General features: G+C 42.5%; 1 protein-coding gene and 1 long non-coding RNA gene across 2 annotated transcripts; both read right to left on the bottom strand.

Moving 5' to 3' along the window:
- Positions 1 to 2,635: 2,635 nt before the first annotated feature.
- On the bottom strand, positions 2,636 to 14,218 carry RFXAP (regulatory factor X associated protein). Its single transcript, XM_033949917.1, has 3 exons — positions 13,573 to 14,218; positions 8,376 to 8,486; positions 2,636 to 4,760 (listed from the first exon to the last, which is right to left on the bottom strand). Exons 1-3 carry the CDS (start codon positions 14,017 to 14,019, stop codon positions 4,653 to 4,655), a joined length of 666 nt encoding a protein of 221 aa, XP_033805808.1. The 5' UTR covers positions 14,020 to 14,218; the 3' UTR covers positions 2,636 to 4,652.
- A 9,448-nt stretch (positions 14,219 to 23,666) lies between these two features.
- Positions 23,667 to 26,461, bottom strand: LOC117362163. Its single transcript, XR_004539816.1, has 3 exons — positions 26,401 to 26,461; positions 25,934 to 26,003; positions 23,667 to 24,568 (listed from the first exon to the last, which is right to left on the bottom strand). It is a non-coding gene; the product is annotated as an uncharacterized LOC117362163 (long non-coding RNA).
- Between the last annotated feature and the right edge of the window lie 340 nt (positions 26,462 to 26,801).

Raw genomic sequence — 26,801 nt, 5'->3', positions numbered from 1 at the left:
TAAACAGCTATTTTAATTTTAAATGCTTGCACTTATATTAATATGATTTCAGTGCCAGGTGCCTACTGACCTTTAAATCTCCAACTTAACCACTTCAACTTCCAAATACAAAGGGTCTCATCTAATTAATAACAATTCTTTTTTTAACTATACAGTGCAAAGAAATTACTGGCCACCCATTAATTCAGTGGTTCTTGACTATTGTTCAGTAACCCTAATATATCACAAGGGCGCATAAAGTACCAGGAGCTGAACATCAGCAGCAGATACAGATACTGCATATGAAAGTAATAATTGATGTCTCTAGAGCAGTGCAACAAACGGCTGTAAATATATATTGAATAACTATTGCAAAAGGTGTTAATCTCTGTGACATTTGTTTGTGGAAATGTCCAAGAGGAGACAAATCTCCACAAACCACTTTTTAGTTCTACCAGGAAAGCTTTTAAATCAGTGCTTCCCAACTGCTTCAGGTCAAGTACTCCCTAAGTTGAACAAATTTCAACTAATTACCTCCTAGCTCTAAGCAGAAGAGATTTTAAAATGGACATTTTATTGTTAAACAGTTAACTAACTAGGCAACATATGAGGATGGTTTGAAATTTTTGGTTAAAAAGCAAGTTAAATAACGTAGTTTCCATAGAGGGCTAAACACTTAGGTCCAGTGAGTTTCCAGTTTTTTGTAAGCTATTTTTCCTACAATATAAAAAATAAAATACTTAAACACCGCCTGTGCTTGACCCCTGATTAACAGCAGGTGAGACAACTGCAGGGACAGCCCTGAGCTTCAGAGAAACTATGCAGGTTGGCTAACAGGTACTCAATGGGATCGGCCTGTCAGCTACAGACCGAAGTCTGTGAATTCTCAAGCAGGCAGAGCTTTAAATTCACTCTTAAGGACTAAATTACCCAAAATGGTGACAAAATTACATAGAGTTAAAAACAATAAAATGGGGAGAGCAGAACAAACACGCGTGCAGAAGGAAAGAACTGAAGGTGGAGCTAGAGAACCCAGTGAAGTACAACAGAGGCAGAATGAAAAATCTGTAATGGATTTCTTCTGCAGCAGCAGGCGGCTATGGGGAAATAATCCTACTGACTAGAACAGGGATGCCCAATACGTCAATCGCGATCGACCAGTAGATTGGGAAGGCAATGCGAGTCGATCGCAGAGCCCATCCCGGGCTCCATGATAGACTCGTGTTACCATTCCGATCTACCGGGACGATCAGCCTTCCTCTCCTCGATGTCCTCCACCGCCACCCCAAACTCTCCCTGCAGAAGCGTCAGACCAACCAGCATTCCTCTCCCCGACGTCAATTCTAACGTCGGAGAGAAAGTTCTGGGCCAGCCAATTGCTGCATGGCTGGCCCAGAACTTCCTTTCCGACGTCAGAATTGACGTCGGGGAGAGGAATGCTGGTTGGTCTAACACTTCTGCAGGGAGAGCTTGGGATAGCGGTGGCTTAGGTGCCTGTTCCCCGATGGCGGCAAATCTAGTGGCTTGGGGGAGGGCAGGGAGAAAGAAAGAAAGGGGGCAGGCAGGGAGACAAAAAAAGAAGGGAACAGAAAGAAAGGGGGGCATGGAGAGAGAGAAAGAAAGGGAGGCAGGGAGAAAGAAAGAAAAAAGTTGGGGGAGAGAATGAGGTCTGGAGGAGAGGAAGCATACAGGAAGCTGAAAGAAGGGAAGAAATATTGGATGCACAGTCAGAAGAAGAAAGTGCAACCAGAGACTCATGAAATCACCAGGCAACAAAGGTAAGAAAAATGATTTCATTTTCAATTTAGTGATCAAATGTGTCCGTTTTGAAAATTTATATCTGCTGTCTATATTTTGCACTTTGGCTCCCTTTTACTAAAGCGCAATAGCATTTTTTAGCGCAGGGAGCCTATGAGCATCAAGAGCAGCGCGGGGCATTCAGCGTAGCTCCCTGCGCAAAAAACTGCTATCGTGGTTTAATAAAAAGGGAGGTGGTATATTTGTCTATTTTTATACAGTTGTTACTGAGATGACATTGCATACTCATCTGCCTTGACCTTTTTGAAAAAAACCCAGAATATGAATAATTAACATTTTCTCTGCCTTTCAGTGTGCTTTGTGATTTTAAAAAAAATTTTTATTGTTGGTAGTTCATTTTGATGTGGTCATTTTAAAAGTAGCTCGCAAGCCCAAAAAGTGTGGGCACCCATGGTCTAGAATGTCTCACCTATTGCACTAGAAAATCCAATAATAAATATTTGTGATTGTATTCCTATCATACTGTGAAGAATCTCTGCTGATTCTTCAGTGGTTCTAGCAGGTTCTCTTTTTCCTCATTTTTAGAAGTTGCTCTTATATTAGTAAAATATGACTAGGAAATGCAGTCAGCAGCAGAGCTCACCAGAATAAAAACATGTTCCCATTGTGTGGCCTCTAAGGGGAAAAAAAGAGTAAGAACAGATCTGGAAAGAAGTCTGCATACAAACAGACCCCATACTAATAAGGCTACTATTAATAAGAATGGAATATAAATAGAATTATTCAAAGACATGTGTATAACTAAAAGCCAAAATGAACATCCTCATACAAAGAATTCCAAAGCACAACAAAAAAGAGACAGTAACACTACAAGAAAAGAAGAGAGTTAAGCACTATAAAGGGTAAATAACATTTAGAGTTTAATGGACTGGTTTGTACATCATCTATGCAAATAAATGTACAAGTAAAATATTTACATGAACAGCTGTTAATGTAGCACTCAAAGTAAAGCCTAGTTTTGGAGTACCAACACTACTCCCCAATTACCTACAGGACAGCAAACAAACATGCTTATAACATGAGTCATAATATGTTAACTTAAATCAGTTAATTCTATCACTATCTTCAATCACATACCAAACTGATCATGTAAAATGTGACTCCTTGACAATGGAGCTGAAATAAAAATAAGTATTGTATATTTATAACACTTTTAGAATGTATGTACATAAGATTGTAATAAAATAATCTAAAAGTTAAATGTTATTACACTCTTTAGTGGTTTTATTCTGTATTAAATAGATGAAACTTTATTTTTTTATGCAATATGCTCAGTCTATCAAAATGGTTGGAACAGGAAAAGAAATAAAGATTAGTGTGCAAAAAAAGGTACGTAAGAACGTAAAAATAGCCACAGTCAGACAAATGGTCCATCTAATCCAAGGTCCTGTTTCCAATAGTGGCCAATCTATTTTAAAAACTTTTTTTAAAACCATAAAACCATGTAACTAGCCTCTCCCCCCCCCCCCAACCTAAATTTTTCTAGACAGAGGGAAATTGTGGAATGCATTCCTTTCTTCTAACAAAGCTATTTTACTCACAAAACAATGTGTATATCATTCCTCCCCTCCCCCTAAATAACATACAAAGCTCAGTGGCTATGATAATTCTGTGGACTGCCAGGCTCAGTAGGGTTATAATTGGCAAGGTCTTCTATTTCTCAGATGGCTGAAGCTACTGCGCAAGAAGCATTAACCACCATTGGGTAGGAGTGGGGAAGAAGGTAAGAAATATTAACATCAAGAAACTGGACTTTGTGTCAACACTGGCTATGTTCTAGAAGGAACCAGTTCTAGGTCTGCTGGCTGAGTTGTGTGAAAGAGGGGTTATAAAAAGAAGCACTGTTGCCCAACACCAGGTGACTGAGACTGGGCTGGAAGCCTCAGGAGGCAAGATAAAATGGCTAAAATATTACACAGAAAAGTATAAGCCTGAACTCCAGGATTAGGACAGTAGGGTGACAGGAAGAAGCAAGCATAAAAAACATGTAGTAATAAGCACTCTAATCTCTTGTGCGAGGCATTGCATACTCTGTTCCTCTAACATTTTCCTCTCAATTTTTTTATCTTTCTCTAGTATCCAAGATGAAATGGTACATCCTATCTCTACCCCAAAGCCCTCCCTCCAGCATTCATAAAATTCTTGCGTTCAGCTTCAACCACTTCATGTAAAACAAAAGGCTCCACCTTTAAAAACCTTTAAAAATAAAAGGTTTCCACCTTACAACTTTCTCATTGCTCTAAACTAAAAGACGCCTTATCTGCAAACTGGATATGAGAATAAAATGCTTATAAATAGTGAGAGATCTGCTATAAGGGCTACAACCCTGTATTTGCCATGTGGCTCATAAATCACTAGTGGTCTATGGAAAATATGTATTGTGAGGTTCCTAATGATATTTTGCCTCCTCCCTCTCCAGTTCCAAAAGATTAAGGTACTATTATAACTTGATTAGCTTTAATTTCTTACTCTCCATAAATGTGAATGCTTAATATTTCCTGCAAAAATAAAAATAAAATTATACCCTTTATTTTTCTTTTTATCTGACAGGATGTTGTGTTTCTCAGTGTTTTTGTTTTAATATTCCATGAGGCTTTACTTTATTGGTCCTGCATTGAAGAAGAAAAAAATATAATAATAAAAATCAGGAAGACATTGCCAGTATTTTCTTGTTATCCTATTTCTTTACAAAATCAGTAGTAATTAAATAGCTTAAATTCCCAAATGCATCACTTTTTCATCCCTGAACGATAAATACATCTTAAGATAAGACCACTTGTAGAAGTTCAATGAAAAGATATTTCTAGCCATCAGGCCATGATGGTGCCAAATTGCTGGTTTTTAATTAGACTCTGTCACACAGATGCTTCTGGAAATGGCCTTCTTTGCTCAAAAGCCTGTTGACTTAGCAATTGCTGTTGTGTCTTCAAAAACTGTACCACATCTGGGCTTCTTAGCAATGACTAAAAAAAAAAGGAAAAAGATATGCTAGATATATTTATTGGAACATTTAAAAAAATTAAGTTCTTTATAGGGTCCTGCTACTTAGGGCTCCTTTTACGAAGGTGCATTAGGGCCTTAACGCACGAAATAGCGTGCACTAAATTGCCGTGCGCGCTAGCCGCTACCGCCTCCTTTTGAGCAGGCAGTAGATATTTGGCTAGCACGCGCTAAACTAGTGCATGCGCTAAAACGCTTAGCGCACCTTTGTAAAAGGACCCCTTAGATTTTTAAATAAAAGTATTATGTCAAGGCAGTGCATAATAATTTTATACCATATGTGCAGCATAGTTCTATCATAGTTTGAAGGCAGCACTTCTAAATTTTCATACCCTTGTACATTTTCACCTTCTGTTACCTAGATATACAATTCAAGAAGCACTAAAAGTATGAGTCTTTTTCACTGATCTACATATTCTACACTTTCAACATGAAAAAACTTAAAAAAAATTTTTCTCTAAAAAAAAATTAAAGTAAGAAACCAAAGAGTCTTGATCTTAATTAAGACTTCACACTCCTTGAATCAATATTTGTGTTATACCTATAACAAGTCATAAATCATTTAGGATAAATGTGTACCAAAAATTTGTTGCAGTTGTTCCCTAAACCTGGTGGAATATCTCATGACAGCAGGGCACTCACTATCTGCGGTCTGGTTTTTTTTTTTCTTGTGCTGATGACATGTTTCTATTGATTTCAATCCAAGATATATCTCAGTTACAATTGCAGGGTATTTCATCTTGCATAAGACAATTGGAATTATTAAAGTACAGCACATGGTTTTAAAATTAGAGACAAAACTAAATTGCTTTGGCTCGATAGGACCAGATTAAAAATTCCGGTGGAAGTATGAAGTTTGCCTGATAGTTTCATATTGAAGGTGGATAAGGTCACTAACCCCCTCTTCTACGAAACTGCAATAGCAGTTTCTAGCGTGGGGAGCCACGCTGAATGACCTGCGCTGCACCCGATGTTCATAGAAACTCAATGAGCATCGGGAGCAGCGGGAGCCATTCAGTGCAGCTCCCCACGCTAGAAACTGCTATTGCAGTTTCATAAAAGGAGGCCTAAGGCTCTCAGTGTCTATTTGGACACTACATTGTCTCTGAAAGTCCATATAGACACACTGATTAAAACTACTTTTCACAAATTACACAGTCTTAGAAGACACCTTGATGAGGCTTAATTGGTTGCCAATTAACTTATTTTTAAGCTGTCATGCCAGATTCATAAGATATTTGCAGGGATTTGTCCAGAATATTTAATTTCTTTATTTTCATTTCCTTAAGTCTCATTTGACCTCACAAGCTAACAATTCTCATTTTGTGTATTTTCCATCTTTTGCTAAGATTAAGTATAAAAAATCTATGATTACATCATTTCTGTATCAGGTAATTACAGTTTGGTGTTCTCTGCCAATTGAGTTGAGAACGCTCATATCTTATCTGTTATTGTGTAAGATTTTTGACAACTTGTTTGAAAAGATTTTTGACTAAATTTCTTTTTTAAATATATTGTAATTATATATGTTATCCACTTTGAACCTGGTACTGGGAATTTGGCAGAATATAAACATCATTACCTTACCTCACACCAAGTTTGAGGTAAGTTACAGCATGAATGATAAATATCCAAACACAATACTAATTCAAAACATCATAGAGCATTATTATACAAAAATTAACACAGTGACTTTCAGTTACTTAAAATATTCCTATTGTTTTTGCTTTGTGCTCAGAATTATTGTCACACTGAAAGGTACACCTTGTTTTTAGTCAGGTCCACAGCAGACTGAAACCAGTTTTCCTCCAAGATGTTGCTGCAACTATCACTAGGCATTTTGGGCCAGATTTTATGCATCTATGCATTGTAGAATCACGCTCAGCATTGTGCTCCTAGATGCCTAAACGACACTCAACTTTTAGACATCCTTTACAGAATCTGGCCCTTTGTGAAGACATGAGGAGCAGAGGCTAGTCTGAAAGGCACCACCTTGTACTGGAAGTGTTGGGGACCTATGTGAAGCGGAGATACTTCCTGTGAGCAGGTAGGATGGATATGTGAATGTAAGCTTCTTTGAGATCTAGAGAGCAAAACCAATCTCTTTTTTCTAGTAGTGATAGAAGGGTTCCCAGAGAGACCATGCAAAACGTCTCCTTCAGAAAAAATATGTTTAGGCCTCAGAGGTCTCTAGAATCAGTTGAAGGTCTCTAGTCTTTTTTGGTATCAAGAAATACCTCAATTAGAAAACCTGACCACTCTACCATAGAGGAACAGGCTCTGTTGCATTTAGCTGAAGAATGGCTGAGAGTTTTTGGTTGAAGGAGGGTCTTCTGGAGGGAGCTAGCAGGACAACATACAGGGAATCAGAAGTGTTAGGTCTCACATATAAGAGGCTAGCAGCTTTTTTGAACTTGGAGGAAAAGGTAGAGACTTTGAGAGGTCTTTTTCTATTTTCATTTGACAAATACTAAAGCTCACACAACTGAAAAGTAGGTGAGAAACATTCCGCTTCAACCAAAATGGACAGCGATATCCAAGGTAAGGATTATTGGAGGCCAAGAAGCAACTGTTACATGAAATACATTAAGGATGTCCAGCAAGGGGAAGATGAAACTGTGAAAGAAGACAACTGGACATATATTATCAAAGCTTGCAGAATTGCCATCCAACTCCACCTTCTCTTAAATGGAAGAACCAATATACAGCCTTGAAATGGAGGTGAAAAGGCTCAGGAACAGGAGGAACCAGAGCTCTAAAGCCCCAAATTTGCTGGATCAGTGACCGCTAGGAAATAATATACAATGGTACCTTGGTTTACGAGCATAATTCGTTCCAGAAGCATGCTCGTAAACCAAAATACTCGTATATCGAAGCAAGTTTCCCCATAGGAAATAATGGAAACTCGCTTTGATACGTTCCCACCCTCTGAGGCCAGCGGTGCTGCTCTATCCCCCCCCATGACACCGGCATTGCTCCCCCCGAAGGCCCCCCCCCCTGCGATCCGGCAACCCCCCCCCCCCCCCCCCCGCCGCGACCTGAAGTCCCCCAGACCCATCTGAACCCGCTTCTTACTTTCAGCTCGGCCTCGGCACCGGCATGTCCTGTGCGTTGGTGCCGGTGCCCGAAGATCGGCCTCCTCTTCTGTGCTATGCCTTGAGCATCTACGCATACTCAAGGCCTGCGAGTTCACGTTCTCCCCGCTTGTTCATTTTATTTTCATATTTTTATTGATATGTTTCAGTTACTTTCTCTATTCACTATCAATGTTTGTTTCTAACTTTCTTAGAAGTGTAATGATTAGCGGGGATATAAATGAAATGAAACAAATAAATAAATATACTCAAGTCACACAGCTAAGACAGCCACCAGTGATATAAAGTGTGCTGTCTGTAGTGATGTGATACCTGAATGGCATCATTAAAATTTTACATAGGTCACAAACAGCTGTCAGGAAACTAATAACCATTAGATATCAGTGACCAGAATGACTCAGCAGTGAAAGGGTATATCATTGTTGAAATCAGTGAGCCATCCAATCCCCCGTCAGGATACAGTGTTACAGATGCCCTACTTACCAGTCTTTTTTGATTTAATACTTGTTCCAAGAGACTAGGTCTGGCAGGACGATCTCCAACAGAACTTGTTCTTTGCTTTGTTACTGAAGAAACAGCACTTTCAGTGCAATCCTAAAAAATGTTATTATTAGAAGTATAAAACAGAAGAAAAGCATTACATAAAATCTTGAAATAAGACAAAAAACTTCATATAATAAATATGACAAAGACTGCAACCAAGGGCTCCTTTTATCAAGCCGTGCTAGCAGTTTAACACGCGTAATACCGTGCGCTAAACCGCTGGCCGTGCTAGCCGCTATTGCCTCCCTTGAGCAGGCGGTAGTTTTTAGGCCAACGCGGGGGTTAACACGTGATGAAACGTCGCACGCGTTAACCCCGCTAGCATGGCTTGATAAAATGAGCCCTAAATCTTGCAGCAAATAATACTGCCTGCTCCCTGTGACTCTGAGCAAGTCACTTAACCCTCCACTGCCCCATGTACCATAGTTAGATTGCGAGCCTGCTGGGACAGATACTTAAGAGCTCCTTTTACAAAGGTGCACATTTTTAACGCACGCACCAGATTAGTGCGCGCTAGCTGAAAATCTACTGCCTACTCAAAAGGAGGCGGTAGCAGCTAGCACGCGCTATTCCATGTGTTAAGGCCCAAGCACGCTTTTGTAAAAGGAGCCCTTAAGAGTTCCTGATTACTATTCAGTGTATGATAAACCGCTTTGGGTGAATCTCTTCATGTTAATAAATCCCAATAAATAAATATAGTCATTGAGCTGGGGAGAGGAATGAAATAGGAAAAAATAAAATAAAACAATCAGGATATGTTGATGCTCAGTCACCTACAGAACATTTGGAGTGGAAGTGTAGCATAATGGTTAATGCAGCAGACTGAGATCTTAGGGAACTGGGTTCAATAACCGCTGCAGCTCCTTGTGACCCTGGGCAAGTCCCTTAACTCTATTGCCCCAGGTACAAAAAACACCTTATATTGTGAGCCTGCTAGGGACAGAAAAAGTACCTGCATATAATATGTACAGTGCTGCATAGGTCTAGTACCACTATAGAAATTAGTAGTAGTAGTCATATCAGTATTACCAATTACATCACACACTGATATACTGCCTCAGGCTTGTGTGTGATGCAACTTATATTATCAAATGATCACTTGTAGTGCTGCTTCAAGGGCCCAGCTAACACTATATTGGGAACTAAGCAAACATATATATATATACAGTATATCTACATTTATAGGCCCCTTTTCCATTTTTACAAACTCCTTCCCAAATCTCCATTCATTGTCTCTCTGCTCTCCCCTCGAGCTGCCCTATTACCAGATCACCTTTTCTGAAGTGGCTTGGGGAAAACTGCAATCGGTTCTAGGTGTTGAGGTAGCAGCAGGATGTGAGCAAGCACATGTTCATAGCTTATGCCTCCCACACAGAATCCAGGAAGTGAAGGCAGAACTGTGCGACATGAGTGCGAACTGCAATTTGCTTTCAGTCAAGTCCACTTCCTAAAGCTTTACTGGGCTATCCTGGAGAAGTGAGCAGGGGGTGGGGGGAGAGGCCTGTACACAAAAGGTAGTGGAGGTAAAGGCAGGCAGGCAGGCAGTTTAAAAAGATGTTGATTCAGGGAATCTGGGGAGAACATAAACCATTTAAAAAGTTTAAATCCAAGGGTGGCCCAAGGGTACCCAGGTCCATGGTCTTCACTAATTATTAAGTTGGAGCCACTTTAAATCCAAATGACCTGAAGGAGAATTACCAAATATCTTCCCATGCAATGTTGTGGTACTGCTGAGCAGTATGCTTTATTCACATCCACTCCACCAGCCTGCCTTCCAGTTCTTCATTGGGGGTATTCTGAAAGAGGCTGGTATTTCCAAATGCATTTTCTATCCATTGAGAAATGCCTTGTTCTTCAAAAGCATGCAGATCTTTCTCCTCTGTTCCAACTTGGGTAGAGAGACAGAGTAGAGAAAGAAAAAACAAAACAGAATGATGATGGAGGCCTTAGATCTGTGGCTCTTAGACCTTTCTTTGAAGAACTCTGCCCTTGCTGAACCTTCAGCCATGCCCCTCCTCTGTCCAGTATGATTTAAGGCCTTACTCCCCTGCAGTCAGAAGACAAATCAGGGTGAAGAAGAACAAGCCTTATCAGGAGAGACCAAAACTGAAGGCCAAAACTACAGAAGAGACACCAATATGGCAAGAATATTTGAAAACAAAAACCTCTCTTGCCATATTGGTCTCTTTCCTGTGGTTTTGGCCTTCGGTTTGAAGTTCTGGAACCCAAAACTCAAAGGTCTGGTGCTAAAGCCAACAGGGCAGACCTCATAGCACAAGAACAGTACAGAAACCTAACTCTCCAAAGCTTAAAGGAAATGTTATTTAAAATTATATGCGCACTATGAAAGCACGAGGAGGAATGTGCCTGGTGCAAAACTCTTGTACGCATGCACTGGGCAAAGCTGAAAGTACAAGCACACATTGGCATCCTTCTTCTGCACTTTTAGCTTTTGGGGACTGTTGTTTCTTCTGTCTAGATGGCTCGCCTTTGGGAGTCTTGTTTTCAACTCCATAGATAGCTATCCTTTTGGGCCAAATTTGTAGTGTGCCACCTTTTTTCTTCTTTCTTGATTTGTAGCTTTATTAACAAATTTGTTCCCCCTCTCCAGTATTCTAGCCTTTGGACAGACCTTCTCCTTCTTTTTATACTTCTAGTCTTTCTTACCTGTTTTTATCCCTTTCTCCAGATTTCCCTTTGAAGGCTGACTTTTTCCTTCTGTCCAGATTTCTAAATTTGGCTCAGATTTTTTTCCTTCTTTCCATATTTCTATGCTTTGGATCAGATTTTTTTTTTTCTCTTCAGGATTTTAGGCTTTAGGATTTACTTTTTTGCTTTTTCCAGATTTCTATCCTTTGAAGACAGTATTTCTCTTTCTCTCTCTTGATTTCTAGCCTTTAAAAAAAAACAAATTCCCCTTTGTTCAAGCTTCTACCTATTATTGTAATAATGTGTTGTCTGATCTGTAGGGACAGACTTTTACCCGTTTTCCAGAATGTTAGCCTTTGGGGACAGTTGTTTCTTATCCGCATATGTGTTACCTTTGGGAGTCTCTTTTTATATTCCACATATATCTATCCTTTCGGGCCTACTTTTTTCTTCTTTCTTGAATTTAGCTCTATTGATAAATTTGTTCTCTCTCTCCATAATTCTAGCCCTTTGGGCAGACCTTTTCTCTATCTTCATACTTGAAGCCTTACATTTTCCCTTTCTCAAGATTTCTTCTCTTTGAAGACAGAAATCTGAAGAGAAGGAATAATCTGAACCCAGTTTAAAAATCTGGACCAAAAAAAAAAATCTATCTTTTGTTTCAGACGTTTTTCTTTATTACAAGATTTTACCCTTTAGGATTGACTTTTTACTTTTTTATAGATTTTTATGTCTTTTAGATATAATTTTTTCTCTCTGTTGATTTCATTTCTTCAGGGGAAAAAATATTTCCATTTCTAAGTTTCCAAGTTCCAAGTTTATTATATTATTTGATTAATCGCCTATTCCAGATTCTAAGAGATGTATAGCTAAAAATTACAAAGTTGGGGAAACATACATAACTAACAAAGTTAATAATAAACATATTAAAATATCATAAAAATACATAACATAAAATAACTTGACTAAACATAACTAACAAGACTGTTTAACATACATGATCAAATAAAGGGAAAGTTGAAGGAAGAAATACAATTCAATATAAAAGAAACAATTAAGGTAAAATAACATTGAGAAAAGGGGAAGAAATTTAATATAAAATATTAAAAATGAAAAAAATTCAGTTAATCACTAAAAGCATCTTTAAAAAGGAAGCCCATAAGTTTGCTCTTAAATTTGTCAAGAATTCTTTCTTCTCTTAGATAAATTGGCAGATCATTCCAAGCTAGGGGAGCCGTAACTGAAAAAATAGAATGACGTCGTGTACTAATAACTTTTAAAGAAGGAACAACCAATACATGTTGTTCTGTTGACCGTAATATTCTAGAAGTATTATAGGGAATTAAATAAAATCATTTCAAAAAATGTTTTTGCTTGAGCAGTTCATATTTAAGTGCAGAATGGTGCTGATGTTTTGCTCAGACTTGTTCACATTTGTTTCTATCTGCATTTATCAACTTCATGGGTTCCTTACCTTTCTATAACACAAAACTGGCAAAGTGATTCTGAAGAAATCCTCTCTTCAAAACCTTTAACGCTACCTCTGAATCAGTAAGTTTCCAGCATTAAGGGCAACCTTTGTTTCTGTTTTCTGAGTACTGGGAGGGAATGCAAAATTACCTCATAAAATACACCCGAATACATTTAAACACAATTTGCTGCCATCTTTGACATGCACATTTTTTCCTGTGCTAGAGCTTTCTGAAAATTCTACACATACTAATGTGCGTGCAAATCTGGCACTAATTTCCTCTTACGCTGGTGTCAGGTTTTGAGCATTGGCCCCCTGGTCCCTCCTGATCAGGCTTGTTTTTGTTTACCCTACTGAATTTTCAAATGGATTCAGCACACACAGCCCTTAAGCACTGCTGGGTCTGGGGGGGGGGGGGGGGGGGGAGAGTGGGAGTAATATGAGCCATCACTGAGTCTGCTAGAAAGTCTAGAAAATGGTAAGGCAGTAGTAGTGGCTGGGCCAGGAGAGGTGGAAGATGCTGGGCATGAGACAGGAGAGGAAATGCTGCTCTCCTGCCACTCTGGGTGGGCACCAAGCCCAGCTAGTATCAGAGCAGGCCTTGCAACCTTATATCACTTTACCATTTTCAGATGGGAGACTCACCAAGCCTGTAAGCCCTATCTAGATACTTGACACACTGGTTAAAGGTCCCATGTTACTAGAATACCTACCCCTCTACGGAGTACCTCCCAAGAGCAATATAAACACCTGTGGTAGGTCACAAGCTGCATTACTGGTTAATCAAAAAGTAATGTATTTATGAAGAGCTCCAATAAAGTAGCAACTATCATGTCTACTGTAACGCCCTCCAATATAATTTGCTCTTTGTATCAAACCCCACAGGGTAATCTGTGAGAGGGGAGAAGGATGGGACAACTTTTACTCTGAAGTTTCCAAGGGTCATACCCTTGGCCGTGCAGCAAGTTAAGGTCCAGCCAAGGGGTGGGAGCTGAAGCTTCAAGAACAGGCGCTTACCGTTGCTCCCCTAGCACTGCCGGCCGTGGCCTGGTCGCTCTTTTTGCGCTTGTACTTGTCCTTGTACACCTTGTTGCGGTGCTTCTTGCACATCCAGGGTTTGCGCTGCTTGGCACTCTGTGCCCCGCCGCCGCCCGTCTCCCGGCAGCCCTCGTACGTGCACGTCCTACTGTTCCCGCTGCCTCCACCGCCAACACCACTACCGGCGCCCCCGCCACCCCCGCTGTCGCCGGAGTTCTCCTCCTCATCCAGCTCCTCGGGGCTAGCTGTGCTGTCCAGAGGGTCGGACGTGTCCAGCAATTCGGCCTCGTCCTCGGGCCCAGCCTGGAGTAAGCTGTACACCACCCCAACCCCAGCCTCTTCCTCCACCGCCGGCGACATCTGGTCCAACCTTTGCCCGACATTCACCGCTGCTTCCTCCTCTAATTCTTCCTCGCACGGCTGCATCAGAAGCAACACCGTGCCGGCCAGCGGCTGACCGGAGTCCCCGGGTTCCTCCGTCCCGCTGGCACTCCGCTCACCTTCCTCCACCACAAAAACAACGGCCACCCACCCTCCAGCTCGCCCCGAAATGGCAGGTAGGTAGTGGTGCGCAGGCGCCGTCGGTGTTTACTTCCGGCATTGGCGGAAAGTGGGAGCCGCGCGCTGCCTGAGGCGGGTATTTTGAGAGTGCTGTGGCCGCTGTTGCGTGATTGGCTATGTTGGTTAGCCTGACTGTAACTTGGCCATTGCTAATAAAGTGCTCAGTCACCAACCAAAAAGTGCAAAGGTACCATTAAAAAGTACAGGCGCTGGTTGTATTGAGGGACCATCATCGCACTATAGCGTCCCTCAACCTGCCTTCCATACAATTGATAACTTATAAAGAAACTAGTCTTTAAGCCCGTTACATTAACGGGTGCTAGAAAGCAGCCCCCTTTCCCTCTCCCCCCTCCACTTCCTCCCTGTCTCTCCGTAGCCCCCCTTATCCCAGGACAAGCAGGCAGCATATTCTTAACGCATGGGTGACGTCACCGACGGAGCCCCGGTACGGACCTTTTTAACTAGAAAGTTCTAGTTGGCCGCACCGCGCATGCGCGAGTGCCTTCCCGCCCGACGGAGGAGTGCGTGGTCCCCAGTTTCTTCGTTTCCGCGGAGCGAAGAAGGCATGTGTTTTCAACGGCCGTTGAAAAACTAATTTTTGCCTTCCCGCTCGCGTATTTTCTCACTTTTTTCCTATTTTTCTTATCGGATTCCCTTATTTTTGTTTTCAAAAAAAAAAATCGTCGAGTTTTCCTTATTTTTTCAGGCCGGCCCCGGCGGGGCCTGTTGCCACCATACAGGCCTCCGGATTCAATTTTGCGGAGGCCGTGTTTCCCTTCATGTCCCCTCAACCGGGTTTTCTGTCTCTCCTCCCAAGCAAAGCTATCTACCTCCCAGCACACCCCTCCCCCAAAGCAGACCCCTTTCCCTGTGACCCTCCAGTTCCTCCCTGACTGTGTCTCCGTGGCCCCCCTTCTGTCTCCCCCCCCCAAGCATAGCTGTCTGCCTCCAAGCACACCCCTCCCCCAAAGCAGGCCCCTTTCCCTCTCCTCCCTGTCTCTCTGTGGTCCCCCTTCTGTCTCCCCCCCAAGCAAAGCTGTCTGCCTCCAAGCACAGCCCTTCCCCAAAGCAGGCCCCTTTCCCTCTCCAGCTCCAGTTCCTCCCTGTCTCTCCGTGGCCCCCCTTCTGTCTCCCCCCCCAAGCAAAACTGTGTGCCTCCAAGCCCACCCTTACCCCAAAGCATGCCCCTTTCCCTCTTCCCAGTTCCTCCCTGTCTCTTCGTGGCCCACGCGATTTTCTCTTCTCGCGGTCTGGCCAGCTCCCCTGCCGCCGCAGCCACCCCCTTCCCTTCCCGCGGTCGACAAAACTCTTGCCTCCAGCAGCCGCCGCAGCACTGTAAACACGCTGCTCGCGGCCTCTACCGCCCCGATTTGCTCTTCCATGTCCCTGATGACGTCATCAGAGAAACGGAAGAGCAAATGAAGGCAGTAGAGGCTGCGAAGCAGCGTGTTTACAGTGCTGCGGCGGCTGCTGGAGGCAAGAGTTTTGTCGACCGCGGGAAGGGAAGGGAAGGGGGTGGCGGCGGCGGCAAAGGACTAAGGTAGCCTGCCAGACCGCGAGAAGGGTGGGCTGAGAGGAACCCGGGACCGTGGCAGAGGCTCGTTGCACAGTGTAAATACAGTTGCTCAGTGTGAGGCTTCCTTCGCTCTTCCGGGTCTGCATTCCGACTCCTCAAAGCGCCAGCCTGAGCCGGCATAGGCGGTTGAGGGTGGAAGGTTGTGGTCGGAGTTGCTAGGCTGCAGCGGATGTGTGAGTTGCGAGTGTGGGGCCTGCAGCGGCGCGAGGTGGAGACGGAGAGCAGGTTGTGGTGACGTTGTAGGCGCGCATGCGCACTCGTATTTTCGCGACGGGACTAGGGAACGTTTTTTTAGTGCGCATGCGCGGCCTATCATTTTATTATATTAGATGTTCATAAGAATACAATCAATGAACCACTTATCTGATGTATGAGGTATGAAGGGGGTAAAAATCATGATTCAACGCTTGTATCCAATTTCACTATCTTTCTGAGTAACCTTAGCCTTTTTTATAGGAACACGGGGGCTATTAAGGTTACTCAGAAAGATAGTGAAATTGGGTACAAGCGTTGAATTATGATTTTTACCGCCTTCATACCTCATACATCAGATAAGTGGTTCATTGATTGTATTCTTATGAACATTTCTTTATAAGTTATCAATTGTATGGAAGGCAGGTTGAAGGAGGCTATAGTGCAGGGGTAGGGAACTCCGGTCTTCGAGAGCCGTACTCCAGTTGGGTTTTCAGGATTTCTCCAATGAATATGCATGAGTTCTATTTGCATGCACTGCTTTCAATGCATATTCATTGGGGAAATCCTGAAAACCCGACTGGAATACGGCTCTCAAGGATCGGCGTTCCCTCCCCCTGCTATAGTGCGATGATGGTCCCTCAATACAACCAACGCTTGTACTTTTAATGGTACCTTTGCACTTTTTGGTTGGTGACTGAGCACTTTATTAGTAGTGGCCAAGTACAGTCAGCTAACCAACATAGCCAATCACCCAACAGTGGCCACAGCTCTCTCAAAATATGTGTGAGATGGATTTGCATGCACTGCCTCCTTGAGTTCCAAATCTATCTCATGCATATTTATTGTGGATATCCTGAAAACCTGACCTGGCTCTGGCTCTCGAGGACTGGAATTGCCTACCCCTGGTTTAGGGAAATGCGCAAGGTAAATATCAGGATGGGAGAATTGACAGTTTGGGCGATATACATGCTGAAGTTCAGGAGGGGACCCCAAAGTTCCCCAGCAAGCTCTTATCCTTTTTTTATTTATTTATTCAATTTTCTATACCGTTCTCCCAGGGGAGCTCAGAACGGTTTTTACTTTAATTTATTCAGGTACCGCAGCTCTGGCCAGGTTTGGGGCTCCTCAAGTAATGGAAGTCCAGGGCAGATATTATGGTTGCATCCCATTCCCCTAACCTCCCCTCAATAACGCAGTCCCTGGGTCAAGGTCAGGGACAGCATACAATAAAGTAGAAATACCTGTAGTCATTGTAGTGCAACAGGTGTGTCATTATAGAAAGACAAGTGATATCAGGTGCTCGCAAGCCATGCAGAAGGAATCCACTCCAGCTTTTGAATCCCTCCTCCTTCACTAAAGGGCTCTGCTGCCCCCTTCAGCTTTTCCTTCTGGAAGCTGGAGGAAGAAATCTCTGATCTGCTGGGTATATTTATTTTCTTTTTTTGTGGTATTTTGCCAGATTTTGGTGCTCAGAGCTCCCTAAATCAAGAGTTCAGCTCTGCTTACATGGAGGAGAAGCAGACTCAGGTCTGCAGCTGATAGGTAAATCTCTGTGATATTTACTAGTGCTGCCCAATTCAGGAAAAAACATTTTCGATTTGATTCAGCCTATTGAATCAATTTTTCGATTTGATTTTCCTGCCCAATTGGGTGTTTTTTTCAAATATCCTGGTGAGTTCATTTTATAGTCTCTTCACCCACCCCACTCCCTTTGCCCTCTCTTACCCACACTGGCGCTGTGGTGTAAACAAAAAAAGACTTTTCCTCTCTCTGTTAAATCCTAGCTCACGTTCGCAGTCTAATACCAGCTTTGGCAGGATACACATTTCATATCTGACAAATTGTAATCACAAAACAGAAAATAGAATTATTTTTTTTCTACCTTTTGTTGTCTGGTTATTATTCAAATCATGTTGGTCCTAGGCTCTGCAACAAACAGCTTTTGATAACTCACTTTCCAGGGTCTCCTGCCCAATTGTTGTTTTCTTCTTTCTCCGTGGTAACCATCCATCTTCCATCTCTGTCCACCCCTTCCCTCCCCCAGAGGTCTAGCATCTTTCCTTTTTTTCATCTCCGTCCACGCAGCTGCAGTGATGGATCCCACCAACCCCAGATTCACCATTTTTCCTTTTTTTCTACTACCCTTTCATCCAGCATCTCTCCCTCCTTCTCCACCACCCCACTGTCCACCATCTCTCTCCCTCTCCTATGTTTTTAGACCCATTATTTCTTCCCTCTCCCCACCCAGTCCGGCATGTCTCTATAGGCCCCCCTTCCCTCCCTCCCTCCCTCCAAGTACTTCTACACCAGCCCCCCCCCACGAAGGCTTGCATGTTCTCCCCTTCTTTGTAGCGTCCTCCGGCTTCCGCCCTGGCCTCCCAGTCTCACTTTCAGCTAATTAGGGCAGCCTGTAGAGGATCGCCAGTGCTGTAGTGATCCTAAGGCTGCTGTTGGCCTTGCAGCACGTTCCCTCTGTCACAGTCCTAGATATATTTTATGTGGATTATTAATTCGTATTTTTAATAAAGCCTGCATCTTGAACACCACCATCTCCACAGCATTCTTTGTTTTTGCTGTATCTTATAAACTACCTGGTCTGTATTCAGCTAGCAACCAAGTAATATTTATGTGCATTATTTTACAAAAAGAAGGCAGATGTGTTTTTCTAATGCCTACTTTTATGCATATATGCACAAGGGCAATTTTATAAAGGCTTAATTGAGCATAGGAAATGCTATTCTATATACTCTAATACCTACAGGATTGTGTGACATCCTATTTGCCCTCTCGACCATTGTACTCTGCTATACATTGTAATTTGATTATACCAACTCATAATTATGTTTACAGACTATGAGATCTAGTACTTTCCTATGTGTGAGGCCTGCTGAGTGGAACATGCTGCCAGAATACATCAAGCAACAAAAAGATTTGTGTAAATTGAAAAATTGTTAAAGTATCATCTGTTTTGTAAGATGACGTATGAAAGTTGATGCCATTTATATGAATTGGCAATTTTGATGTTTTTTGACATGTTTGTTTTGTTTTGTTATTTCTTTAATCGTGTATGTTTGGTTGTATTCTGCCGTGTTTAAAAGCAGAATATAAATAATAAACCATGATCTCGTACAAAATTGCACAACAGAATACATCTGGAATATATCCCTTTTTGCCTTCTGATGCACTGATCAGCCTATTGAGGCTTTCAATTATTACGTTGATTGGCTAGGACATACATGGATTCCTCTATTCTTCACATGATTTTATATACTGTATATGAAAATACAGTACAGTAAAATTCTTATCCCAGGACAAGCAGGCAGCATATTCTCAACATGTGGGTGATGTCATCCACGGAGCCCCGAAGCGGACAGCCTTGCAAGCAGACTTGCTGGAAGAACTTTCAGAAAGTTTGCGAGTGCTGCACCGTGCATGCACGAGTGCCGTCCCACCGAACGTAGGTCGCGCACCTCCTTAGCATTTCCCCAGTTCTCATTTTTCTGCGGAGTTAGGAAGCACCTGTTTCTCAGCTCTGCTCCAAATTCGAGTTGTGTCTTCTCGCACCGCGGCTTTTTCTTTACTTTTTTTTCTTCTTTGTGTAAGTTGCTGTGTAGCGCGCCTCTTAAAAAAAACTTTCCTTTTTTCGTCAGTTCTCGTCCAGCGGAGCTTGGGCTTAGGTCCTGCCCCCGGTCCTCGTTTGGCTGCAGCCGCCCTTTTATTCTATGTCCCAGCCTGTTACGGGTTTTAAAAGGTGTAGCCAGTGCAACTGGGCGATTTCACTCATCAAGCCGCACCGTTGATGTATTAAGTGCTTGTCCTGAGTCGTGCCCACGCTGTGCTATGGAGCTGTCTACGGAAAAGGCCTCGACCTCGGTGGCGGCCTCATTGGTCAAATCCTCAGCCTCTAGCAAGTTGCCCTCGTCGGTGAAGGCCTTGTCTGCTGTGCCTCCTAAGGCCTCGTCCTCAGGCAAGTCTGCTATTCCCTACACAGGCACGCTAGCTAAGAAGCCTCCAGCTGAGTCTCAGGCAGTCCAGGCAATGAGTGCAGTCGTGCCGGCCTCTACGAGACCTCCACCGAAGTGTGCCTCCACAAATAGGGAATACTATCGTCATTTTCTATGTTTCTATGTAGGGTAGTCCTCATTTGTATGGACAATCAAGTCGCTATGTATTATGTCAAACAGGGAAGAACAGGATCTCTCCCTCTTTGCTAAGAAGCTCTGAAGGTTTGGAATTGGGCAATCTTTCACAACACCTTCCTGAAAGCTGTCTACATCCAAAGAGAGAAAATCTGTCTGGTGGACAAATTGAGTCGTTTCCTGCAGCCTCACGAATGGACACTCAATTCCTTGCCTCTGTATCACGTTTTTGCTCAGTGGGGAACTCCTCAGATAGATATCTTTGCATCTCCCCACAACAACAAGCTGCATCGGTTCTGTTCCAGGATATACCGTACTCTCCTCATCACCTTGAGGCAGATGCTTTTCTTCTGGAATGGATGAATCAGTTTCTATATGCGTTCCCTCCATTCTCTCTGATTCTCAAGACTTGTCAAACTTAAGCGGGAGCATGCACCATGATTCTGATAGCTCCTCGTTGGCCCAGACAACATGGCTCTCCCTTCTACTTCAACTCAGTGCCAGGGAGCCTCTACCTCTACCAGTATTTCCTTCTCTACTTAAACAGAGTCGAGGGTCTCTGTTTCATCCCAGCCTGTAGTCTCTACACCTGACAACCTGGAACCTCTCAACTTAACTGCCTCTCTACAATTTTCTCAATCTGTAAAGGACATTCTTGAGGCTTCCAGGAAGCCTACCACTCGACAATGCTACCACCAGAAATGGACTAGATTCTCTGCCTAAATCTACCTCCTTGTCTTCAGTTTTGGATTACCTGTTCCACTTATCACAATCAGGCCTCAAATCCACATCCATTCGAGTCCACCTCAGTGCAATTGCTGCTTTTCATGGGCCCATCGACGGGAAAGCTCTGCTCATTCTGTGGTTTCCAGATTTATGAAAGGACTATTCAATGTCAAACTGCCTCTCAAACCTCCTCCAGTGGTTTGGGATCTCAATGTAGTTCTTGCTCAATTGATGAAGCCTCTTTTTGAACCAATGGCTATGGTTCATCTCAAATACCTCACTTGGAAAGTGGTTTTTCTTATCGCGCTCACTTCTGCTAGAAGAGTTAGTGAGTTACAAGCTTTGGTTGCTGATCCACCTTTCACAGTATTTCATCATGACAAGGTGGTCCTCCATACTCATCCAAAATTCTTGCCTAAAGTGGTCTCGGAATTTCATCTCAATCAATCTATTGTACTTCCGGTGTTTTTCCCAAAGCCTCATTCTCATCCTGGAGAATCAGCTTTTCATACTCTGGACTGCAAGCATGCTTTGGCTTTCTACTTGGATCACACCAAAACACACAGATCTGCTCCTCAACTTTTGGTCTCCTTTGATCCAAAAAAGTTGGGCCATCTGATTTCCAACTGCACCCTCTCCAACTGGATGGCTGCTTGCATCTCTTTCTGCTATGCTCAGGCTGGTCTCCTGTTGCAGGGTTGTGTCACGGGCCACAAAGTAAGAGCTATGGCAGCATCTGTAGCTTTCCTAGATCGACTTCTATTGAGGAAATCTGCAAGACTGCCACTTGGTCCTCAGTTCATACATTCACCTCTCATTATTGTCTGGATGCTTTCTCCAGATGGGATGACCATTTTGGCCAGGCAGTTTTACATTTATTCTCCTAATTTGCGTACACTCCCACCATCGCATTCTGGTTAGCTTGGAGGTCACCCACATGTTGAGAATATGCTGCCTGCTTGTCCTGGGATAAAGCACAGTTACTTACCGTAACAGGTGTTATTCAGGGACAGCAGGCAGAATTCTCACAACCCACCCACCTCCCCTGGTTGACTTCTTAGCTAGCTATCTGAACTGAGGAGACGATAAGGAGGCACACAACCTACGTTCGGCAGGAAGGTACTCGCGCATGCACGGTGCAGCACTCACAAATTTTCTGAAAGTTCTTCAAGCAAGTCTGCTTGCGAGGCTGTCCGCTTCGGGGCTCCGTGGATGACGTCACCCACATGTTTAGAATATCTGCCTGCTGTCCCTGGATAACACCTGTTATGGTAAATAACTGTGCTTTATTTACCGTATTTGCCGGCGTATGGAACGCACCCCCTTTTATATAAACCTTTTTAAGGAAAAAGAAATACTGATGTGCGTGTACAGTGCCCCTTCCCCTGTCAGGCTCTGCACCCAGCCAGGCACTGCTCACAGCCCCTTTCCTCCCAGGCTTTCTACCCTGTCCCCCCTCCTTGCTCTGTTCCTCCGTCCTACCTCCTCTGCCCCTGGAATTCCTGGTGGTCCAGTGGTGTAGTGGGCAGGAGCGAGCTTTCTGTGCTCCTGCCCCACTGCTAACCCGGTCGGTCGATCGCTGCCATGACTGCCTCTAGTTCTGGCTTCTTCAGCCGCTGAGTGGTACCGAGCAGTGGTGCGCTTTGGCGCCTCTGCTCGGCACTGAGCAGCTTCCTGAATGGCTCCCAAGAATTCTCCCGAGAATTCGCAGGAGCCATCCAAGAAGCTGCTCAGCGCCGAGCAGCGGCACCAAAGTACGCCCCTGCTCAGTTCCGCTCAGTGGCTGAAGAAGCCAGAACTCAGGGCAGCCATGGCAGTGACCGACCAACTGACCAGGTTAGCAGTGGGGCAGGAATGCAGAAAGTTTGCTCCTGCCCTTAGCACCTCTTGACGACCAGGAATTCCAGCGGCAGAGGAGGTAGGACGGACAGGGTGCAGAGCCTGGCAGCCGGTGGAGGCTTGCATAAACCATAAGTTGACTGAAATTTAAGCTCATAATTTTGATTATTGGCACATAAGATGCACCCCCATATTTTCAGTGCATTTTGAGGGGAAAATAGTGCATCCTATTCGCTGGCAAATATGGTAATGCTGTATAATCTGTAATGTAATTTCAGTTTTCCATTATGTGCTTGTGAGAACTTTTTTTTGTTCAATAGAGCCCTACATTTCTTTCACCAGTCTTATTGTCCAATATAACAACAAGTTATCTTAATTGTTTAGGTAATGTGAAACTGGTATTCTCACCCATAGTTCACTGAGTTAAGTTTTTAGTTATGCAAACAGCAAAGAAGCAATTTATGCATTTCCTCAGAGAGGCATGGTTAAGATGACTTATCATTATCTTAGCATATTCTGCACCTAAGAAGTGCTGCTGTCTTGATCTCTTACTTTAATGTGTGTATCGCATGTAAAATTAAGAACTCAAATGAAAAATGAGACTAGGAATTTTAATACATCCACTGCTGAAGTGTTCCTACAGAGAAAACATAATCTAAATGCAAATTATCTTCTAACCTGATTACACCTTTATAAAATGAAAAGGTCAAGACAATGAGAGTGCTTGGGGTTTCACAACACTCTCTTGAAGGATACAAAGGAACAGGGGGTTCTTTTCACTGGTGTGGAAACATATCTTATTTAATTACCTCCCCCCAACAATAAGGCTTCCTTCTGAAAATGTTTCAAAATATTATTTTTTATTGATTTAATAAGCTTAGACTTTTATTCATTCTATCTTTAGATTCATTACAGCAACAGTAGTATTTAGATTGAGATCTTAATTTAATGATGAATATCTTAATACACACATTTAAATATATTTTAAAAAATCAACACATTTGTTTTTAAGTCTATTGCTTAGATTTTAGGTTTTTTTTAAACAAATACATTTTATTAATATATTTTTACATTTGGGGGAACAAATGGTGCATATTTGATTGTGCCCCTGTATATATTCTTCAAGTGTTTAAGTATTCAAACTGTGTATATACATAGAACTGAATGTGATGCCTACATGGGGTTCTGTTAACAATCAAGCTGTCAGAAATTCCAATTTACTTAAATTTATGCTGGTTGTGGAAACAGCATTCATCGCTTCTGGAAGAATTGGTGCCACAAAAGCACCTATTAGCTGATTTAAAAGCATGAGGGGCATATAGGGGGATTTTTTTTCATCTGTGTTTTGTTTCACTGTGGTGTTTTAATATTTTCCATTTTAGTGCAGGCTATTTGCCAATAGTTCATGCTGAATCCAAAGTCTGACCAGCTCCGGACCCTCCCCACTGAGAAAATCTGCATCTTATATTTTTTAAAGTCCCTTTCTTATCATTGTGCTAGACCATGCCAGACCAATGGGTTATATCTGCTTAGTAGCAGATGGAGTCACAAACTTGAAGAGTCTAATGATATCATCTGATTTCTGATTTCATAATATCATCATTGTAATAAGTGGTGCAACCAAGAACATTCCACTGTTTTTCTGCCATTAGCAGATGGTGTAGGTGGAGTGCTGCAGCAGTTTCTCTTGTCTTTTTGTTCTCAGCTTTTGGCCTAGATTCTCTGAGCCTTAGTCTATAGCTCTGGGCTCTGTGGTCGAGATCTTTCCAGAGGGCCACATCCCAGGATCTGAGTCACAGCCATCCAATGGTTGAGGTAGAAGAGGGCTGATAGTTCCTTTTTGGCAGCCCAGTGCCTTAATCTACAGACTTTCACTTCATGTGCTGAGTTGCGTTAGGGCACCCAAGGCCAAGCAGCAAGGGTAAATCTCCTCCCCTTCCTGAGGGAGTAATAATAATAATAATAACTTTATTTTTTTATATCGCCATAACCAAAAGGATCTGGGGACTGGTGCTGTTTCTCGCTGACAGGAAATACTGTTAAAAAACAACCAATCAAACAGCAATGGGAGCAGAACAGCAGGCTGAGCCACAACACTCTTGTCTTACTCAGGCAGGTGATAGGCCTGTTGTAGTTGAACCCAGGGCCAGTGCTGGGTAGTAACTAGTAACAGTAACACTAGTTACTGTAATTAGTTACATTTTTAGGTAACTACAAATGAAACTAGTTACTTTTTTGCTAAGATTGACAAGATTATCTAACTAGTTACTTTATATTAGTAACTATGAACTAAATTTACAAGTTACTTTTGCGACGCTGCTTACATAGCATATAGAACAACTGACAAATTTCCATTCATGATATTTTACTCATTAAGCTTCCATTTCAACTCATTTCTCTTGCCTTTCCATGGTGCATTATAGTAACTACCTAAGCACTGGCTATATGGGCTCTACTGAACTGAAAGAATGAATTCAGAAAGGGCTGGACTGTTTTTGCACACCTAAAGGGACTAATTTGCAAACCCATTTGCATGTACTGTTATTAGTAATGAAAAGGGTCTCTGAAGTGGCTAAGAGGCCTTAAACACTGGGGAGAGAACCCAAGAAGGGGAGGGGGAGTCCCCCTTCCAAAAGGAAGCCTCTAAGAAGGACTACTGTGTGGACATAACATATTCTCACCCTGAGATAAAAAGGAGGCAGTGACAAAGATCTGTGTCCCCTGGCTTCTAAGCAGACCTATAGCTGTGCAATCAATTCTACAGCAAATCTTAAGAACACCTGTAAAATGTCCACCTGGCTACGCATGATAAACTGCTTTCGCTGAAAAGATCAGCAAGCTGTTCTTTGTCAGATGCATCAGAATCCCTACCAAAGAAACAACAAACTTTGACTGCTTCATTGAGCAGTAATAGGGAGCCATTATTGTATCACAGAATAGGGTCAATGATCTCATTATGAATTTTGTTATTGGAGACATGAAAGCCTTCTCAGTGGTCAATTCACCAGAATTCATTCAGTTGGTCACTGGTCTTCAACCAGGCAAAACCATATTGACTCGCAAGGCTCTTACTGGACATATTGAGGACCAGTATCGTAAGATGACAACCGACCTTCACTTGTGACTGAAGTCTGCACAACAGCTGTTGTAGACCCCCTACAACAAAAGCTTTTTTGGAGTTACCATATACTGGATTGAGATCAGCACATTGGAATGAAAGTCTGCAGCATTGGCATGTTCATGTTTGTGAGGACCCATTACAGAAGACTTGGAGATTTAAAACATCTAAATACTTAACACATACCCTATAATGAAGAGGAAAACCAGGTAGTGTTTCTCATTCCATGTTTTCAAATTGAGTTAGTTCACTCCAACTGTAATATAGAAAACACTTTCATATTAAACCAAAGTGACTTATGAGATAATTACTCAAAACCTTTCTTTTGCATCCCAAGCACTAGGGAGTTTTTCTAAAACTCAAAAACCTAAAATAAACTAGCCAGGAGAGGAACATCAGAGATCTAATTCAGGAAAGTGGATCTGTTTTTTTCATTTGTTCCTCCCCAACCTCCCTAACCATCTAAATCCTTTTTAATTAACTTTATAGTCCTAACTTTTGAGTTAAATAATTGTAAGATATTCCATAAAGAGTCATAACAAAATATCCCAACATATAATATCAGTCCCAAAGTGTGAAACAGCTCTTATCTGTTCCATAGAACTCCAGCCTGTCAGAATTTCATGATGCCAGGGCACAGCTAATATACTGACCCTGATGGCGTTTTGGTTCTCAAACCTTCCTCGGGGGATTCCTCAGTACACACGTCTGAAATAAAATAATATACAACAATGCTAAACACCTAAAATACTTAGAACCCGATGCCCCCGCTGAAGTTTCCCCACAAACTTATCAAAACCCCTCATATTTAATCACTTGAAGTGTCACGGCGTCACTATAACCTTCTTGCCTGTTGCCTGCTGGCCTACTGTAAAAGCTCCAATGCACCACCCAAATTTTTAACACTCACTCTTGCACACACCAAATAGCTGCTGATTAATCATAACCAACCAATCATACTCCAAACTTCACTTCGAAATGCACCATGCTAAAACCGCATCCACTCTAACCACTCCCATATTCCAAACAACAGCCAAACATCATCTATGATGTC

The sequence above is a fragment of the Geotrypetes seraphini genome, chromosome 6 (assembly GCF_902459505.1).
Source record: "Geotrypetes seraphini chromosome 6, aGeoSer1.1, whole genome shotgun sequence".
Taxonomy (NCBI): domain Eukaryota; kingdom Metazoa; phylum Chordata; class Amphibia; order Gymnophiona; family Dermophiidae; genus Geotrypetes; species Geotrypetes seraphini.
The sequence above is the reverse complement of the archived record's forward strand: the minus strand, read 5'-3'. Positions and strand labels throughout refer to the sequence as shown.

Bases quoted from the DNA above. Each gene is read 5' to 3' on its own strand.
- RFXAP (XM_033949917.1), bottom strand. From the start codon at position 14,019: ATGCAGCCGTGCGAGGAAGAATTAGAGGAGGAAGCAGCGGTGAATGTC. The intron at 8,487-13,572 runs GTAAGCGCCTGT...AACATTTTTTAG, and splicing joins GCAGTGCTAGGGGAGCAACG to GATTGCACTGAAAGTGCTGT. The intron at 4,761-8,375 runs GTAAGTAGGGCA...TTTTTTTTTTAG, and splicing joins TATTAAATCAAAAAAGACTG to TCATTGCTAAGAAGCCCAGA.